The sequence below is a fragment of the Neophocaena asiaeorientalis genome, unplaced genomic scaffold, assembly GCF_003031525.2.
Source record: "Neophocaena asiaeorientalis asiaeorientalis breed wild unplaced genomic scaffold, Neophocaena_asiaeorientalis_V1.1 scaffold554, whole genome shotgun sequence".
In the NCBI taxonomy this organism is placed as follows: Eukaryota; Metazoa; Chordata; class Mammalia; order Artiodactyla; family Phocoenidae; genus Neophocaena; species Neophocaena asiaeorientalis.
This window is the reverse complement of record NW_020174789.1, coordinates 45,457-66,625: the sequence shown is the minus strand read 5'-3', so window position 1 is coordinate 66,625 and position 21,169 is coordinate 45,457. Positions and strand designations below refer to the sequence as shown.

The following is a 21,169-nucleotide window of genomic DNA, read 5'->3' as shown; positions in this document are numbered from 1 at the left end:
AAGTACCACTTTCACTATACCTCTCAGTACATTCAGGAACTGCCTTGTAATACAGAAGAATGACTCACCGAATAGTAAAGCTAATGAAGTATTTTTCTTGGCAATTTGACAAAGTGAGGGAAGACAAATCCTGGTCTGAGAATACCTTTTTATACAGATGAAGCAGGGAGCATTTGTTTCAGTATCATGGAGTGAATACATCTGTTCCTCTTGCCCCTTAAACTAAAATCTGGAAACTGAAGTAACAAAGGATGAAAGAGTCATAAAACTCCCAGAAAACACAGGAGATGACAACACAAGATTTCAGAAGTTGAAAAATAACCGCATGGGTGGTAACAGTCTTAAGAGGCTGGAGGACAAGTTCATACAGTTCAGATTTGAGATCGTTTATCAGGCAACCAAGTAAAAATATCAAGTAGGCAGTTGGAAGTGAGTTCAGGAGAAAGATTCTTGCTGGAGATATAAACCTGAGTCATCACCACACAGTTGGCATTTAAAGCAACAAGACCATCAAGGGAGCCCACTTGGGAGATTCTAATGTTAAGGAGTCAAAGACGTAAGAAAAAAATAGCAAAGGAGATTGAGAAAGAACCAGAAGTAGGAAGAACCAGGCAAATGTGTTTGCTGAAAACCTAGTAAACTAAAGAAATGGTTTAATGGAAATGAAACAACTATGTGAAATGCTGCTGAAAGATCAAGTAAATGAGGTCGTAGAGGTCACTGGAGACTTTAAAAATCTGACTGGAATGGGTTTAGGAAAAAAATGGAAGCAAAACAAGTCAGTGAATATAGACTTGTTTCAAGGAATTTGCTGTAAAACAAGAAATGGGGCCTTTCTGTTGGCTCTAGCTAGGACAGACTATATCCATAAAAGTAAACGATACATGGGCACAGATGCTGGTAGGTTTACAGATGCAGTGGTGGCAAGTTCTTTTCTGATCATTTTTATTTTCTCTGTGTGGACAGGGAGCAAGCCCAGAGGGAGGAGGCATTAGAAATGTTAAGGACAGAAATAAACCCATGAAATAATCATTTGGGCTCAATGTAAAAGAACGGATTAGGAAAACTTAGTATGACTACTAAGCAACCAACTAAGGTTACGATGATGATTTGTCAGCGATTGGTAAACATTTCCACTTCGAAAAGAATCCACTCTGTAGTCTCTTCTTTCCTTTGGCTGAATATTCTCTTAAAATAGTTTTTCTTCTGAGTCCTAGGTTCCATTACCCTAAGGCAGAGAGAATCTCATCTACATTTGAATATACATGGTAGCAAGAATAACAAGCTCCACAAAAATGTATGGTTCAGGGAGCATTCAGTTTTCATATACATACAGGGCCTAAATGGTTCCCATTTTGCTCCTCTGTTATGCATCTTGTGTTACTTATATTCCTAAGTCTTACTTTAACCCCTCCCTGCTATAAATTTTCAGGATCCCTTTTCTCTTGTTCTTTTCTTGTTTTGCATGGTACACTGCCACTTCCAATTTCTGGTCTTTTGTCAAGAACCTATAATTTCTTCCAGAGCCTTCTCTGCATTGATCCAAGGTCCAGTTGAAATCTTTATATGACATATGTGTATAGTACTAATGAATGAAACAAGAGGTACCATAATGTTGAATCACAATGCCAGTCAAGACGTTTGCTAGTATTTCACCTGAGCCATTATTTATCTGAAAAAATAATCTGATGAGATCATCTTATAACAAACATTTATTTGGCAAACTATTTTATAGAAAGTGACCCTAAAAATCAAACCATTTCTTATTTAAACAATAGACAGTATAATCCCAATCTTTCCCCCATCCAAAGCCTACTCCATAACTGAAGTACCAAAAACTCATGAACTGTACTGCTAAAAAGGAGGGTGGGGGAAAGACATTAAACTTCCACAGGAAGACTGTATAAATCTGGCAGTGGTTAAGGACACAACAGCCTATACCCAGGAGTACTATCGAGTCCGAAAAATTAACTGAAACTTACTATGAATATGTCTTTGCTCTTAATAAGGCTCAGAAACGTATGCAATGGTACAAGTTATATTATGTAAACTGATATAATCAAAGAAGTAGAGTGAAAAATCTGGATTTTAACACCAATACAGATCACCAGATGTAAACAAGAACTTTTTAAAGACATTCTTTTAACTCCAATTTAAAACAAACATTCGGGACTGGAATCTTCAGAATTTTCTAGTATCTTGAAAATCCCCATCTTCTCTTTAATTGGTCCTGAGGCATTCATTTGATCTAAGAGAAAAATATATAAACAAGTTTTTTTTTTTAAGTATAAGAACTTAAAAAGAAATCTTAAGAGAGGTCCACTATGTTTTTATGAGAAGTGAGTCATCTGTCCAAAATTTCAAAATCCACAGAAATGTGGGCCACTTTAGCAAGAAAGTACACTCCTCTTATTAAAACTACAACTGGCCTCCAGGGAACAAACAAACTGAAACATCAGTTTGCTAATCAAAATCACTTCTGCTGTATTTAAGATATACAGATACATAGCAATAAACAACACCAATCTGAATTATGTTCTCAGAGATATTTTTTAAAAAGCCCAATTATGGTTAGTTTAAAAGCAGGAAAGCAAAATACCATGAAAATATATCTTTATACACTCCCATAGCTAATATGAAATCTATCTTTTGCATTTTTGTCAATATGATAGTTATTGGAATGAAAGCACTACTGGTTTTAATTTGCATTCTCTGACTCCTAGGGAGATTGAAGCGTCTTTTTATGATGGCTGGCTGTTTCTTTCTCTCCTGGAAATCGTCTGCTCTTAAGCTGTCCAGTTTTCTTGTTGATATTTAGTTATTTATATACAATAAACATTTCCTGTGTGCCGTGTGCTGCAAATATTTGTAATTTGTCTCTTATCTGTTTACGGTATTGTTTATTTTTACAGAAGTCTTTAAATTAATAAAATCTGGGGCTTCCCTGGTGGCGCAGTGGTTGAGAGTCCGCCTGCCGATGCAGGGGACGCAGGTTCGTGCCCCGGTCCGGGAGGATCCCTCATGCTGCGGAACAGCTGGGCCCGTCAGCCATGGCTGCTGAGCCTGTGCGTCCAGAGCCTTTGCTCCGCAACGGGAGAGGCCACAACAGTGAGAGGCCCGCGTACCGCAAAAAAAAAAAAAAGAATCCTTTTCCTGGACTTCCTTGGTGGCGCAGTGGTTGAGAGTCCGCCTGCCGATGCAGGGGACGCAGGTTCGTGCCCCGGTCCGGGAGGATCCCTCATGCTGCGGAACAGCTGGGCCCGTCAGCCATGGCTGCTGAGCCTGTGCGTCCAGAGCCTTTGCTCCGCAACGGGAGAGGCCACAACAGTGAGAGGCCCGCGTACCGCAAAAAAAAAAAAGAAACCTTTTCCTGGACTTCCTTGGGGGGGCAGGGGTTAAGAATCCGCCTGCCAACGCAGGGGACGCGGGGTCAAGCCCTGGTCTGGGAAGATCCCACATGCCGCAGAGCAAGTAAGCCCGTGCACCACAACTACTGAGCCTGCACTCTAGAACCCACGAGCCACAACTACTAAGCCCGAGAGCCTAGAGCCTGTGCTCCGCAACAAAGAGTAGCGCTCACTCGCTGCAACTAGAGAAAGCCCGTGCACAGCAACAAAGACCCAATGCAGCCAAAAATAAATAAAAATTAAAATTAAAAAATTTACTAAAAAAAAAAAAAACAACAACAATGGGTAAGGGGGGGAGGAGTCGGCCAATTCCGGAATGCAGGTCATTTTACTGGACAAATAACCCAGTTTTTCCAACAAATCGATGGCATGGAAAAACAAAAGTGAGGAGGGTGATATAGAAGAAAAGAGATATAGCAAACAATGAAACTTGGATCCTGATTCAAACGGTAAAAAGATTTGAGATAACTGGAGAAATCTGGATATGAACTGGGTATTAGCTCATATTAAGGTTTCAGGACCAACTCTCTTAAATTTAATAATGACATAGTGACTATGTTTAAAAACATGTTCTTCTCAGTAAAAGATGCCTAAGAAAATGGTGATGGGTAAAATGTCATGAGTTTAACATTCTGACTAAAGAAAATGGCAATGAAATAAAATTGGCTAAATGTTGTAAACTATTAATGGCAGAATGAATTATCCACAGAGGTATATTATACTATTCTCTCTACTTATGTATATGTTTCAAAGTTTCTGTAAAAATAATAAGTAAAACCATGAGAGATACTTACCAAGGAGATCACTTCGATCTAACAACAACTCCAGATCTTTATCACTAATGACCTTCTCTCTTGATCCTTTTACTTCCCTATAAGGAAACAAGATATTCACATCTATATGATAAATCAAAACTATGCATTATATTTTTCTAAAATTAAAACAATCTTACCTTTCATAATCTCTGGATTTTAATAATTCCATTAATTCCTTAGGGTCTAAAAAGTTCTTAGATTGATTTAATCCAGATTGACCACCTTTGAAATGATCTAGAAAAAATTTTCAAGAAATTCAAAACACTCAAAATTGCCTTTAAAACCAAAATACAATACATTACAAACCAATCAGAATGCCTTAATTAAAAAGGACAGACAAACCAAGTGTTGGTAAAAAAAAGAAAAGCAACTGCAATTAATCATACTTTGCTGGTGGGAGTGTAAGATGGTTGGGGAAAAGTTTGGCAGTTTTCTATAGCTAAACATACACCCACTCTAAGACCAAGAACAAATACATACATATGACCATATATATTTGTATAAGAGGAGCTTATGCATAAGAACCAAAATCTGTAAACAATTCAAACATCAATCCAAAAAAGGATGGATGAATTATTCAGCAATATTTTTGTTTAAATCGCAAACTTCTAACACACACAACATATATGAATCTCAAAATATTATGTCGAATATTAAGTAGCTAGGCAAAAAAAGAATACATACAAATGAATCCAGCTATGAAGTTAAAGGAAAAACTAACCTATATGACAAAAATTGGAATAGTGATTGCCTTCTAGTGAGGGGCAAGGGAGCCTCAGAAATGACTAGAAAGGGAAACTTTCTCGGATGTTGGAAATGTTCACTACCTCGATCTGGATAACAATTAATTGAGTATATACACTTGTTATAGGCATCAAGATGTACACTTAGCTGGGAATTTTACTGTATGTATATAACACCTCAATAAAACATTGTCAGCATTTTAAAAGTTCCTTTCAAATTGTTCTCTGAGATTAATCTCTAAAATTACTAAAAGTAAAACTTGGGGAAATAAGACTATAAACTGTACCTAATTTAAACTAAATTCAAAACAAAACAGAATTTATTTCATAATTCAAGTCCCTAAAAGCAGCGCAGGTGAAAAAATTTTAATTTGCACAACATCTTATTAGGACCAAGTTCCTTTTTCCTCCAATGGAAATTCTAACTGCAATCTGAATGCTCCATCAAATCAAAGAGGTCTAAAGCCTAATCCACAATTTCCCTCAAAATCAGATATACTGGAGAAGGTATTTGCAAGTAGAAAAGTAGCATAAAATAAATTGATAGCAATTTTCAACATTATTATGATTTTTCCAGGCTTCAAAACTTATATAAGATGATTTTCAGCTTTTCTTAAGGCAGCCATCAAGCCATTTATCCAAACAGAATTTTATATTGAATAAATAAAAGCAGAACTCCAAGGAATACCAGGGAACAGAACATAAAATGCCAATGCCTCACCCACTTCACTTTCCCTATCCTCAAAATCTTTTCTAGATTAAAAAAAAAAAATACTGTGTTTTTAATATTCTATTATTGAAACTATGAAAAGGGCATACTGGAGTCAAATATTTTTGAAATAGTAGGTTCAACAAAGTAAACAGATTTTATTGTAGCACTACTTCAATATACCTTTAATATTCTAATATTTAATACATTTTACTTGCAAGAAGAGGCTTGGAAGTTTTCTTAAAGCATTTTGGCACACAAATCTCTTATCAAGAATAAACAGTACGGCTTCCCTGGTGGTGCAGTGGTTGAGAGTCCGCCTGCCGATGCAGGGGACACGGGTTCGTGCCCTGGTCCGGGAAGATGCTGTGGAGCGGCTGGGCTCGTGAGCCGTGGCCACTATAAGCCTGTGCATCTGGAGCCTGTGCTCCGCAACGGGAGAGGCCACAGCAGTGAGAGGCCCGCGTACCACACACACACACACACACACACACACACAAACAGTAGTGGCTTCCCTGATGGCGCAGTGGCTAAGAATCCACCTGCCAATGCAAGGGACACTGATTTGAGCCCTGGTGTGGGAAGATCCCACATGCCGTGGAGCAACTAAGCCCATACGCCACAACTACTGAGCGTGTGCTCTAGAGCCCGCGAGCCACAACGACTGAAGCCCGCGCCTAGAGCCTGTGCTCCACAACAAGAGAAGCCACCGCATTGAGAAGGCTGTGCACCTCAACAAAGAGTAGCCCTTGCTCGCCTCAACTAGAGAAAGCAGCAACTAAGACACAATGCAGCCAAAAATAAATAAATTTATTTTTAAAAAAAGGATAAACATTAACAATAACATCATACTCAACAGTGAAAAGCTGAAAGCTTTTCCTAGAAAATCAGGAGCAAGACAAGGATGGCTACTCTCGTCACTTCTATTGACACAGTATCGGAAGTTCCAGCCTCAGCAATCAGACAAGAAAAAGAAATAAAAGACATCCAAATTGGAAGGGAAGAAGTACAACTATCACTATTTGCAGATGACACAGTACCATATCAAGAAAAAAACTGAAGTCTCCACAAAAAACTGTTAGAGCTAATAAATGAATTCAGCAAAGTTGCAGGATACAAGATTAATATACAGAAAGCTGTTGCATTTCTATACACTAATAATTAACTATCAGAAAGCAGAAGTAAAAAAACAATCCCATCAAGAATGAAATATCTAAGAGTAAACTTAACTAAGGAGGTGAAAGAAGCATTGGAAGAATTAATATTGTTAAAATGTCTATACTACCCAAAGCAATCTACAGATTTCATGCAATCTCTACCAAAATACCCATGGCATTTTTCACAAAACTGGACAAGTAATCCCAACATTTGTATGGAACCACAAAAGACCCCTCCAAAACAAAAGCAATCTTGAGAAAAAAGACCAAAGCTGGAGGAATCATGCTCCCTGACTTCAGACTATGCTACAAAGCTATAGTAATCAAAACAGCATGGTACTTGCATAAACACACACACATAGATCAATGGAACAGAATAGAGAGCACAGAAATAAACCCACAGCACTTATGTTCAAATAATCTATGAAAAGTAGGCAAAACATACAATGAAGAAAAGACAGTCTCTTCAAAAAACTGGATAGCTACATATAAAAGAATGAAACTAGCACATTTTCTCACACCATAAACAAAAATAAACTCAAAATGAATTAAAGACCTAAACTAAGACCTGAAACCATAAAACTCCTACAAGAAACTACAGGCAATATATTCTTTGACATTGATCCTAGCAGTATTTTTTAGATCTGTCTCCTCAGGCAAGGGAAACAAAAGCAAAAAAAATAAACAAATGTAACCTAGTCAGACATAAATGTTTTGTACAGTAAGGAAACCATCAATAAAATGAGAAGGCAACCTACTGAATGGGAAAAAATATTTGCAAACTCTATGTCTGATAAGGGGTTAATATCCAAAATATTATAAACAGCTCATACAACTCAATATCAAAAACCCTAAACAACTGATTAAAAAACTGGCAGACCTGAATAGACATTTTTCCAAAGAACACTATACACGGCCAACAGGCACATGAAAAGATGCTCAATATCGCCATCCATCAGAGAAATACAAATCAAAACCACAGTGAGATATCACTTCACACCTGTCAGAATGGCTATCATCAAAAAGTCTACAAATAACAAACGTTGGCAACGATGTGGAGAAACGGGAACCCTAGTATGCTGTTGGTGGGAATGGTGGGAAAACAGTATGAAGGTTCCTCAAAAGAACTAAAAATAGAACTACCATATGATCCAGCAATTCCACTCCTGGGTATATATCCAAAGAAAACAAAAATAATAATTTGAAAAGATACTTGTATCCCAATGTTCACAGCAGCATTATTTACAATAGCCAAGATATGGAAACAACCTAAGTGTCCATCAACAGATGAATGGGTAAAGATGAATGGTTAAAGAAAAATACAAAATGGAATATTATTCGTCATAAATAAGAATGAAATTCTGCCATTTGAAACATGCATGAACCTAGAGATTATGCTGAGTGAAATAAGTCAGACAGACAAAGACAAATACTGTATGTTATCACTTATATGTGGAATCTAAAAAATAAAACAGATGAATAACAAAACAGACTCAGATATAGGAAAAAACCTAGTGGTTAGTGGGGAGAAGTGGGGGCAAGGTAGGGGTAGAGGATTAAGAGATATAAACTGCTATGTATAAAATAAATAAGCAATAAGGAGATATTGTACAGCACAGATAATGACTTTATAAAAACAGTCATTATTTTTTAATAACTTTAAATGGAGTATAAGCTATAAAAATTGTGAATCACTATGTTGTACACCTGAAACTAATATAATATTAGAAATCAACTATACTTCAATAAAAAAAGCTTCTTTTTCTTTAATGAAAAAAAGAATAATCAGTAACATCACATCAATCCCCATGAAAGTTTAAGATATGGCACTTTAAAAGTATACTTGATACTCTTCACTGCCCCATTGCTCCTCATTTTAGACACTAGTATTTTTCATTATGTCTATGGTCACACCAACCCAGCTTAGGTCTTCACAGCTCCAAGTTCCCCACTGCCTATTTAAATCCTGCACTGATTTCTTTCTTTCTTTTTTTTTGCGGTACGCGGGCTTCTCACTGTTGTGGCCTCTCCCGTTGCGGAGCACAGGCTCCGGATGTGCAGGCTCAGCGGCCACGGCTCACGGGCCCAGCTGCTCCAGCGGCATGCAGGATCTTCCCAGACTGGGGCACGAACCCATGTCCCCTGCATCGGCAGGCGGACTCTCAACCACTGCGCCACCAGGGAAGCTCCTATTTCTTTTATAAAGAAAGTAACAATAACAAAAATTCACAACACACAATAGACAACTTAAGCGAGAAAGTACTACAAAATGTTATTTACTTTTGTGGATGATCAACTTTTCCAGTTTTCTTTTAGCAGCTGCTCTTTCCACAATTTTCTGATCAATAGTATTTGCTGTAACAAGACGATATACAACAACTGGCTTTGTCTGACCAATTCTATGACATCTATCCTGGGCCTGAAGATCAGACTGGGGGTTCTTAAAGTTAAAAAGAAAAATAACATTTAACAGCTTAAGGTTAAAATTATTTAAACTCATACTATGTGGGTAAAGTCAATAAGCATGATTCAATCAGAATCTTTGTTTAAAAAGATTCTGATTAAAATTGAGTTAAGGTACTGTTTAAGTGCCTTAACTCAATTTAGACTGCTAGAGTGACTTCAATGATAAAGTAGGTTTAAGTCTTTACACACTGGACACTTGAAAAGGAAATGATTTTCATCTTAAAGTGGATACCTTTTCAAAACAGAAAAATGAAATTACAAAGTGTACAATGAAAGATTAAAAGTTCAGAATGGAAATATAATCAGTATATTGCTACACTTCCAACTTACCCAATCACTATCATAAATGATAACAGTATCTGCTGCAGTCAAATTAATGCCCAGACCACCAGCTCGTGTACTCACTAAAAAGATAAACACATCTGGATCTGTGTTGAAGCTGTGCATCTAAAAGCAAAAGGGATGTAAACATAAGGAATTAAGAAAGAAAGAAACTGTTCCTGCCTGGAATGTGGATATAGAGCTGCATATTAAACAGCTATCTTATAACCGTTTGTTTACCAGCAAAGGAAAGGGGAGGGCAGTGGTGTCCCAAGGGATATAATAAGCCAGCATTCTTCAAGCTGGGTGTGAGTTCTTAAGCATCCACAGGACTTTTTTTTTTTTTTGTGGTACACGGGCCTCTCACTGTTGTGGACTCTCCCGTTGCGGAGCACAGGCTCCAGACGCGCAGGCTCAGCGGCCATGGCTCACGGGCCCAGCCGCTCCGCGGCATGTGGGATCTTCCCAGACCGGGACACGAACCCGTGTCCCCTGCATCGGCAGGCAGACTCTCAACCACTGCGCCACCAGGGAAGCCCCCATCCACAGGACTTTTGATGTGGGATAAATAAATACTGAAAGCCACAGCAGACATAAAGTTGAAAATGACCAATCTGGTGGAAAGAGATAAAATTATCAGACTCAACTCCCATGAAACAAAAAAATCATGATCATGCCTATTGCCCAAGTTGTGGCAATAAACCAGAGGCCCTAGGATGTAGGTCCCTTTCATTTTTTGGGCCGTGCCATGCGCGATGTGGGACCTTAGTTCCCCAATTGAACCTGTGCCCCCTGCAGTGGAAGTGCAGAGTCTTTAACAACTGGACCCCGCCAGGGAAGTCCCTAGGTCAATTTTGAACATTACTTCAGAAATCAAGACAGGAGTTACAAAAAAGAATTAAGTATGTATGACATAAGCAGTCTTACATTTTTTTCTCTCTCTGAATAAGACATGGATCCATCAAGCCTGCTAAAGTTGAAATTTCTAAAGTGACAGTAATCTATCAAAATGTCCAACATTCTTGTCATTTGTGAAAAAAGCAGCACCTGAAATTTAAATATATCTTAGTATCTATACTGATTAATGAAGAATAATTAAACAACCAAAAATCCAATCAAAAGTACCATACCTTATGACCTCTGGTTTTTAGTTCTGGCAGCATTCGATCCAAAATTAAGAATTTCCCAGAATTTGTTACCAACTCTTCATCAATCTTAAAAGTGGGGAAAGAAAGGAAAAAAGAAGTTGTCACAACAACTACTAATAATCTGTTTTTGTTAAAATAAAAAACATGTTAACAGTTTAATTTTCAATGACAAATAAGTCCCTATAAAACTGTTTAAATCGACCTTGTTATTTGATCTTTTTTATCAGAAGATAAAAAAGGAAAAGGAAAGACATACTCAAGGAAAGACATACTCTACAATTTAAAACCAATGATTTCACAAAAAACAAAATTCAGTTTAAGTGTATAATCTATCCTCCCCACACCTCTCCCCAAAACTTTGTATAACAGAACATTAAGTTCAAACTTACTTAAAGTTGAGGTTTATTCTTTATAACTGAGTACACTTTCAACCAAATGCGTATGAAAATTACTGCTAAAACTCTCAGTAGAAATTAAAGAAAGTATAAGAGGTTATAAGCAACCTAAGTATCCAAAATGAAATTTTTAACCTTCTGGTGAATATTAATTACCTTCAGAGATTATCTTCTTCCTTACTCAATGAAAACCTTTAAAACAGTGGTTCTCAAATAGGGGCAGTTCTGCCTTCCACCCCCAGCGTATATTTGGCAGTGCCTGCAAGATACTTTACACGTTGACACAACTGGGGGAGGGAAATATTTTGGCATCTAGTGGCTACAGGCTAGACATGCTGGACAAATGGCCTACAGTCCACAAGACAGCACTTCCTTAACAAAGAATTATCTGGCCCAAAATGTCAATATCGACAAGGGTAAGGAACCCTGCTGTAAACTAGTACAAAACAGGGTTATTGAGGGTTACTGAGAACTGATTTCCTTTACTACTTAGGTTGTTTTTCCATCAACTGCCCAAGAAAGCACTTTCATTCATTTAATCTGAAAGCCCACAAATCAACATAACTTTTTGCTCTCTTCTGTGGCTATCTGTTGAGATTTAAACAATGAGCAGCCCGACTGATTTTGACAAGCTGAATACTAATTAAAAGGAATACTGAAAAGGTGACAACAATCTCCAAAATAGACAGTAACTAAAACACAGTGGAAATCAACTGTGTTACTTAAAAACTTATATTTCCAATATCACTCGAAATTTAGGAGGATTCCTAGCTGTTTATATAAAATATATAAATAAAAATATTAGTTAGCTTACACATAGAAAACCACCTTTATGCTAACATTCATAAAGTTCTCTGAATTTGGGGGGAGAAGACAATCTTCATATAACAGTATTTACTGTAAGTAATAATAAAAAAAATGACACTTTCACCCAACATAAAAAGTTACAGACATCAAAACAGTATATTATTAAATAGTACTCACCTTAAACTCTTGTGTGACCGGGTCTATAGGGTACTCAATCAAATATGGATGATTACAGCACTTACGAAGTAGCATCATTATATTCTGCAGCTTCAGATTAACTTCAGATTCTATAGGGATATTTGTTTCCACAACAGCTCTGCACAAAATACAGAATCCATGAATGAGACATTAAAAAAAAAAGAAAAGAAAAGAAAAGAAAAAATCGCAGTTTAAAGAATACTTAAATTTATTTTTAAACTCACACCTTTCTCGGTCTACCTCTGGCTGTATTTGGCTGATCAGTTTTTCCAATTCATTAGGGAAATCATCTATTTTGCTGTAATCTATTGACTTTCTAGTTCGCCGTTTTGGTCGTCCAGTGGGACTCAGCTCAACTGTTTCTTTCTAAGACAATAAATTAAAGAAATATCTTTTTAAAAAGCTATATATATACTCTTAGTTATTTGTAGTGAGGTGGATGGACCTAGAGTTTGTCACACAGAGTAAGGTAAGTCAGAAAGAGAAAAACCAATACCATATGCTAACACATATATATATGGAATCTAAAAAAAAAAAGGTTCTGATGAACCTAGGGGCAGGACAGGAATAAAGACACAGACGTAGAGAATGGACTTCAGGACATGGGGAGGGGGAAGGGTAAGCTGGGACGAAGTGAGAGAGTGGCATGGACCTATATACACTACCAAATGTAAAACAGATAGCTAGTGGGAAGCAGCTGCATAGCACAGGGAGATCAGCTTGGTGCTCTGTGACCACCTAAAGGGGTGGGATAGGGAGGGTGGGAGGGAGACGCAAGAGGGAGGGGATATGGGGATATATGGGGGATATGGGGATATATGTATACATATAGCTGATTCACTTTGTTATACAGCAGAAACTAACACACCATTGTAAAGCAATTATACTCCAATAAAGATGTTAAAAAAAAAATCTTAAAAAAAAAGCTATACTCTTAAATTCTATGCACACACACACACAAAAGTAGGGTATATAATATTTTTATGTACAAAATGTTTTAACATATAAAGAAAAAAATAATTTTGTCTGTCATCATCAAGTTTAATAATTTCCAAAGGCACAAAATCAAGGATCCATAAACTATAGCCAAATGTAAATTTTATCCTGGGAAATTTAATTGTTTTAACACTGATGACAATATCTGGAATCAGAGTTAATGCATTCATATCAGTGGAAAAAATTAAGGATGGATAAAACTTCTGAACTTATATAAAGGAATTTAATAGCTTTGGGCTGAAATGAAGCTCCACATATCTGCACTACAGAGGTTAATTCTTTGGATTGGTATAATACTGCAATGAAATTCCTTCCAATAGGCAACTACTTTAATTTTCTAACAGTTAAAAAGCCAGAGATTCCCTTTAATTAAAATGAAAATGGGGGCTTCCCTGGTGGTGCAGTGGTTGAGAGTCCGCCTGCCGATGCAGGGGACACGGGTTCATGCCCCGGTCGGGGAAAGATCCCACATGCCGCGGAGCGGCTGGGCCCGTGAGCCATGGCCGCTGAGCCTGCGTGTCCGGAGCTTGTGCTCCGCAACGGGAGAGGCCACAACAGTAGAGGACTGCGTACCGCAAAACAAAACAAAACAAAAAAAAATGGGATAACAGTCTAATGGTTGTACAAAAACAGAAATGCGTAATCATAAATACTTTGAAAAGAAATACACAGGTCCATGGCAAACAGTCAAAAATCTGGACATCTGAACAAAATTTAAGGATCTTCTAATCTTTAGTTATAAGATAATCACATTCCAATTCAATTTCTTGGAATATAGTGGGGTAACTAAAAAAGATATTTCTTTCAAATAGAGGATTTTATTAAATTTTTTGGCTACCAACAACCTGCTGTAAAGGGATTGTATATTTGGGGTGACTGGTCTAGTTGGCAAGTCCTTAGTATATTGTGTGCTTGTTCAAATGTATTTCCAAATCCATCCCCAGACAGTATTTCAGATGACTATAAAGCAATCAATGCAGGAACCATCACTTGAATTTTAGTAGGACCACAGAATTACTAGGAGACAATTTTTGCTACTGGCCTTATGCCTTATACTCCAGTTAGAAATTCACCCTCAACAAGTCATGAAAACAGGTGATGGGCCTTATATAAGACTGAAATCAACCATGAAATTTTCTATGCCAACTGTCATTTACAGGTAGGTTATTTCAAATCCACACTCTACCTCGCTGGATCCAAACATGTTTGCAATTGTACGGTTCACAATGGCTGTGTAAAAGATCTCTTGTTTCTTTGAAAGTGGTGCATAAACAACTACTTCTCGTTTAGGAGGAACTTCAAGGGCAACATCAGATTTTAGTCTTCTCAATAAGAAAGGTGTTAAAATCTAAAATTTAAACATGAATAAACATATATAAATATTAAACATTTTTGTATTTTCAAGGAATACTCTCCCCAAATACCCTTTTACCCCTTCTTCCTCTTTTCTTCCTATATAAAACTATCACATTTCAAAAGGTGATATAAAATATTTCCTTGAAATTTTCCAGACCAAAAACCACCACATGACAAACTCATAGCGTTTATCTGTAACATTTCACAACTTATTAATTTTTCAAAAATTCTAGTATAACTTGAATATTTTAAAAAGCTGAAATAAGAAGGTGATATCTGTACTTCTTAGGGATAAAGTTATAGCCCACAGTTTTTAAAAGTGAGGTTTCAAATTAGTAGAAAACCAAAAAATCAACTGATCCAGAAAAGTAGGCATGAAAAGTTTCCTTCTATAAGTTCTAAAACTTCAGACTTAAAACCACTCTCCTTCATCAGCTGTGATGACAAGAGATTTCCACATTTACAAAACAGAGAAGCAATAGATAATTATATCATTATTAAACTACTTAGGTTTTTAAAAGAAAATCAACTTAAAAAAATCATTTTATATCCTTTATAGCCTTACCTTTAAATTAGTAGTTAATTTACATATAAATTAGGGCTCTGTACTTAAATACCTCAAAGGTATAGAGCCAAGCATAGAGAGACTTTAATTTTCCAGAGAAAGAGAGAACATTACCAGTAGTTTAAGAAAAAAGTATCTGTAGACAGCGGCCCAGACACAAATATACCTACAGGCAAGTATCAGAAAAAACGTGCAAATGATTTGGGGAAGTATGATTTGGAGTATTATTTTTACTTTGATTTACGTACTGTCTCACTTCAAAGTCAAAAAAACTTTTTCAAAAAGATTTTGAATAAAATTGTCAAAGCACAATTGAGAAGCTTTTCAGGCCCACATATGAAAACTAGGAGACCTTTGAAAGATTATGTTTGTTTAAAAATAGATAGGATAGAGCTTCCCTGGTGGTACAGTGGTTGAGAGTCTGCCTGCTGATGCAGGGGACACGGGTTCGTGCCCCGGTCCGGGAGGATCCCACATGCCGCGAAGCGGCTGGGCCCGTGAGCCATGGCCGCTGAGCCTGCGTGTCCGGAGCCTGTGCTCCGCAACGGGAGAGGCCACAACAATGAGAGGCCCACGTACAGAAAAAAAAAAAAAGTATAAATGGAGTTTGTACAAAACAGTAGAATGGATCATACAAGTAAGTAAATTATGCAACTATTATTGGCAAACATTGCATAAAACTTTTCATTTTTGGCTGACAAACATGTCAGTAACCATTAGGGGTAAAATGAGTATACTTGAAAAGGACAAAATTTTAAAAAGCACTTTACTTCTGCTGTAACACCATGAGACCTCTAGGGGAGGGAAAAGGGCAGGAGAGTAAGTTAAATTTGGGGGTGGGGGGCTCACTTTTCAAATTCTACCACAATGGGTTGAACAGGTAATTTCTAGGGTTCCTTTTTCATTCTATGAGTCTAGTAAGCAGAATAAGAAAAAAGTCAAAACCTGGTGCAGCATATGCAATACATTCTGTTCTCTTTCTTTAGCAATAATATCTTCAGCGGTTTCAGAAAGACTAGTGATATCAAACCAAGATTCAAAGCTGCAAAATAAAAAAATTATTACGAGTTAACCTAACACATAAATCAGTTATATTAACATGATATATGTTTTGCATTTTCAACTTTGTATTAATCTGTGTATGAAGCAGATATTTTCTTAAAGGGAACATTTTTCTGATTTATAAATATATTATCTTTTTTTTTTTTACATCTTTATCAGAGTATAATTGCTTTACAATGGTGTGTTAGTTTCTGCTTTATAACAAAGTGAATCAGATATATGTATACCTATATCCCCATATCCCCTCCCCTCTTGCGTCTCCCTCCAACCCTCCCTATCCCGGCCCTCTGGGTGGTCACAAAGCACTGAGCTGATCTTCCTGTGCTATGTGGATGCTTCCCACTAGCTATCTATTTTACATCTGGTAGTGTATATATGTCCATGCCACTCTCTCACTTCGTCCCAGCTTACCCTTCCCACTCCCCATGCCCTCAAGTCCATTCTCTACATCTGCATCTTTATTCCTGTCCTGCCCCTAGGTTCTTCAGAACCATTTCTTTTTTTAGATTCCAATAAATATATTATCTTAACAATAGTATGAACATGAAATAAACATTAAAGTACCCCCCCCTTTTTTTTTGCGGTACGCGGGCCTCTCACTGTTGTGGCCTCCCATTGCGGAGCACAGGCTCCGGACGCGCAGGCTCAGCGGCCATGGCTCACGGGCCCAGCCGCTCCGCGGCATGTGGGATCTTCTCGGACCGGGGCACGGACCCATGTCCCCTGCATTGGCAGGCAGACTCTCAACCACTGCGCCACCAGGGAAGCCCCCCTTTTTCCTCTTTTTAAAGGCAGACTTCATTAGGATATGTCTGGAGTCTTGGAAGCGTGACTATCCCATGTTCTCCTACAAATGGACCTTGAGATGGGTCCTCCTCTATTGGGGAATATTATCCTCTACGACGAAGCACGTAGCTTCGGGAGGAATGCACATGTCCCATGGGAGGAAGAGGACACTGGCCTAGCCAGTCAGGTCAGCCAGATCAACCCTAGCGATCAGTGGGGTGACAGATGTCACAGCCAGACTGCCCCCACATCCTAAGGTACACATTTTATGAAACATTTTAATAAAGTTAAAGAAATGAAAACTATCTCTGAATATCAAGGCCACATGATCTCTCTCTTTAGGTAAAAATGTGACCCACTACAGTGTTTTTCAAATTCAACATATATGTACCCTGATAATGATATCTATTAATATCCTTAGTTCTTCACAATACTGAAAAAAAAAAAACAACCCTATTAACATGAGCTATTAAATATAAGTATGTCTACTCTAAGTAACGCTATATTGTCAGTAAATACAATTGGGAAAAATGCCAACAACATTAATGCAATAGTTATATCAGATATTTCCAAAATTTCATCACCTCAGGCACATTTTATAAATTCAGATTCCCAGCTCCTCCCTCAGTGTTCTAACTCAGTGGAAATGCATAGGACCTGGAAATCTTGCCTTTTAATAAATGTTCCCTAAGACAGCCTGGCCTTGGGCTAATATCTGGTCACCAGAGGTGGAATACATTCTCAAAATAAAACATTAAAAGTTATTCTCCCATATAAAATTAACTTTCTTCCTTCACTGATGCCAAAGTAAGTGTAAATCAATTATTTTGCCCTCCTGATTTTGAAACTTCTATGTTAATTATTTTTAATGTCTGGTAAGATTATTTACTCTTCCATTCTGAGTATACTAATGATTTTCTGAAAACTATGTTTATTTTTGCTTTTTATGATATAAGCTAAGATTCAAACAGTTTCTAGAGTAAAAAGCATGAGGGTGAAACTGGAAGACCCTGGTTATATTTTTGACTCTGGCATTAACTAGTTATATTTTTAATAACTTGACATTGGGTTTTCTTATGTGTGAGACAGGGGATGTATCAACCCCTATCCCTTCAACCTCTCTATCTCTTGTTTGTGAGAAAAATCCACCTGAAAGTGTTTCACAAAGTTAAGACTATAAGGAGCTTTATAAAAATATGTTAAGGCAGGGAATTCCCTGGCAGACCAGTGGTTAAGACATTTGGGGCTTTCACTGCTGTGGGCCCAGGTTTGATCCCTGGTTGGGGAGTTAAGATCCCACAAGCCGCGCAGTGTGGCCAAAAAAAAAAAAAAATTTTTTTAAAGGCAGCATAAAACAGTTCATCTCTAATTAATCAATGCAATAAAAACTTTAAAATAATCTTTTATTTATCTCCTCTCATAATTTGTGTCAAAAGTAGAACATACTTTTGGGGGAAGGGGAATTGGAGGAAGGTGGTTAAAATGTACAAACTTCCGGTTATAAAGTAAATAAACACTAGGTATGTAATGTATAACATGGTGACTACACTTAACACAGCTCTATGATATATAGGAAAGTTGTTAAGAGTAGATCCTAAGAGTTCTCATCACAAGGAGTAAAACTTTTTCTTTTCATTTTATCTATTTGAGATGATGGATGTTAACTAAACCTGTTGTGGTGATCACTTCACAATACATATAAATCAAACCGTCATACTGTACATCTTAAAACTTATACAGTGATATGTCAATTATTTCTCAATAAAACTGGAAAAAATAAAATAAAAAGAGCAGAACATATATACCACAAAGAACTGGCCAAAAGCTATCACTTTAATCCAGCTACCTAGAAGATACAAATTAATTTAAACTATGAGCACAGATTTTGAGACAGTTAGAAAAACATAGGAAATAATTAAATAACCGCTTACCTACCTTTTCAAGTCATCAAATACATCTGGCAACAAAAAGTTCAGCAATGACCAAAGCTCTGATAAGTTGTTTTGCAAAGGAGTACCAGTCAAAAGAAGCTTGTTATCCGCATTGAATCGTTTTAACTCCCTGATTAGGCGGCACTTCATGTTCTTAATCCTGTGTCCTTCATCTACTATTAAGTATTTCCAGTAGCAATTCTAGAAAAGGAATTCAGGGGAAACTTTTTATATGATGATCTCACAATTTTTCCTAAAAGCAATTTTAAAGATAAAACCTCTTTATTACGAACGAATGTTCGATTTTATCAAATGGCATTTCTATACCTATTGAGATGATCATGTTTTCCTTTGATCTACTAAGAGAATGAATTAATTTCCTAAAACTGATATATACTTGTGTTGCTGTAACAGACCTCACTTGGTCCTGAACTAATAAAGTCCACCTGCTGTTATATATTTAAGATTTCTCCATTCACATTCTTTAGTCCAAGCAGTCTGTACTTTTCCTTTCTAATGCTTTGTTGAGTTTTAATTAGTGTTATCTTGCAGTCCTAAAAAAAGAACTGAAGAACTTTATTAGTTCTATATGCTCTGAAACATTAAATATCGTTAGAATTTTCATTCTTGAAGCCCACATCTGAGATTGACACTTTTTATTATCTGATTGTATTCTCAACTTCTTACATAGTTATTGGTTTGTTTAGGTTTTTCCTTTCTTCTGGAGCTAATTTTGGTAATGTATATCTTCACAGAAAGCTAACCATTTACTTTCATTAAGTTGTCATGAAAATTGTTTTAATTTCTCATCTTTAATATCTGTGCTCTTTTATCTTGATTAAGCAAACTTAAAGTTCCTCTGTTTTACTGTGTAAAAATACAGAAATATGCAATATTTCTGGGAAATATAAGTACCAAACTGGCAACTGTAGGTATCCTTGGATAATGGGATTGGCAAATTGGGGGAAGAGTATGAAATGGGACATCTTTTGCATTTTACTTTATACATTCATAGCTTAAAATAATATTATGACTTCTTTAATAAAAAACTTGGAACTTGTTTTCTGATAATAAGGCAAACAAATCAGATAGCCTGAATAATCTCTCACTATATCTACCTTAAAAAAATGAAACAAAATATACAACATCCTTCATAAATGAATAAGCAAAAAAGAAAACCCTATGCAACAGAAATGATGAGGAATCTGATAAATGAATTAGTAAATGGACTCATTTACTTCTGCTGCCACTCAGGAATAGGAGTCCTGTACCCCCAATGCCATCAACCCCTAAAGCTAGGATCCTTGATATAATAATAAAAATTCAGTGAAAGGGAAAATTACAAAACTTCTAGCCACTGGCAAATGGAATTGACAAGGAAGCTTATTGTTTCAATATGGTCTGGCTATGGTAATCAAAATAATTAGAAGATCTTCATGTTATATTATTTAGTAGAAAACAGCTGTTTCAATAAGCAACATAAAGTATTACCATATTTATAAATTATACCTATATGCTAACAATAGTTATATAACACAGCAGTAGTAATTCTCAGGTAGAATTACAAGTGCTTTCAGGTCTTTCTGTACACTACTTTTTCCTACATGCAATATGTATTACTTTTACTGTGAAGACATAACTGCAAACCACATTCCAAAGTTCTACCAGCACACAAGTAAAATCTTACATACAGCTGAATCTTGAGCAACACAAGTTTGAAATGCACGGGTCCACTCATATGCAGATTTTTTTCAATAATAAATACCACGTATAGTACTACATGATTCATGAGTGGTTGAATCCATATCCGGAACCACGGATATGGAGGGCCCACTATAAAATATATGCAAACTTTCTACTGCACATAGGGTTGGCGCCCCTAAACCCCATGTTGTTCAAGGGTCAACTGTACTGGTCAGAGTAAAACAAAGCAGTAAAGAACTGTATGTGAAATACGTGGAGCAGTGAGGAAGAAGTTCAAAACACCAAAAAAATGGGGCTTCCCTGGTGGCGCAGTGGGTGAGAGTCTGCCTGCTGATGCAGGGGACACGGGTTCGTGCCCCGGTCTGGGAAGATCCCACAGGCCGCGGAGCGGCTGGGCCTGTGAGCCATGGCCGCTGAGCCTGTGCGTCCGGAGCCTGTGCTCCGCAATGGGAGGCCACAACAGTGAGAGGCCCGCGTACCGAAGAAAAAAAAAAAAACACCAAAAACTGAACTGAGAGAGGCAATGAGAAGTCCATTTTCCAACTGCATTACAATAACTTGGGCACTAATAAATAAGTAGCTGCAACACAAAGAAAAACAGAT

The 21,169-nt window shown here is 37.1% G+C and overlaps 1 protein-coding gene across 1 annotated transcript in view; it reads right to left on the bottom strand.

Moving 5' to 3' along the window:
* Positions 1-1,697: 1,697 nt before the first annotated feature.
* The window catches only part of HELLS (helicase, lymphoid specific), a 38,609-nt gene continuing 19,137 nt past the window's right edge, over positions 1,698-21,169 (bottom strand). The window contains exons 11-22 of the mRNA XM_024760177.1: positions 18,867-19,063; positions 16,029-16,125; positions 14,349-14,510; positions 12,393-12,532; positions 12,146-12,284; positions 10,749-10,832; positions 10,546-10,665; positions 9,628-9,744; positions 9,112-9,271; positions 4,360-4,456; positions 4,202-4,278; positions 1,698-2,248 (exon numbers count right to left, since the gene is read on the bottom strand). Coding sequence (XP_024615945.1) covers positions 2,154-2,248; positions 4,202-4,278; positions 4,360-4,456; positions 9,112-9,271; positions 9,628-9,744; positions 10,546-10,665; positions 10,749-10,832; positions 12,146-12,284; positions 12,393-12,532; positions 14,349-14,510; positions 16,029-16,125; positions 18,867-19,063 — 1,485 coding nt within the window. The 3' untranslated portion in view covers positions 1,698-2,153. The remainder of the gene's footprint in view (positions 2,249-4,201; positions 4,279-4,359; positions 4,457-9,111; positions 9,272-9,627; positions 9,745-10,545; positions 10,666-10,748; positions 10,833-12,145; positions 12,285-12,392; positions 12,533-14,348; positions 14,511-16,028; positions 16,126-18,866; positions 19,064-21,169) is intronic.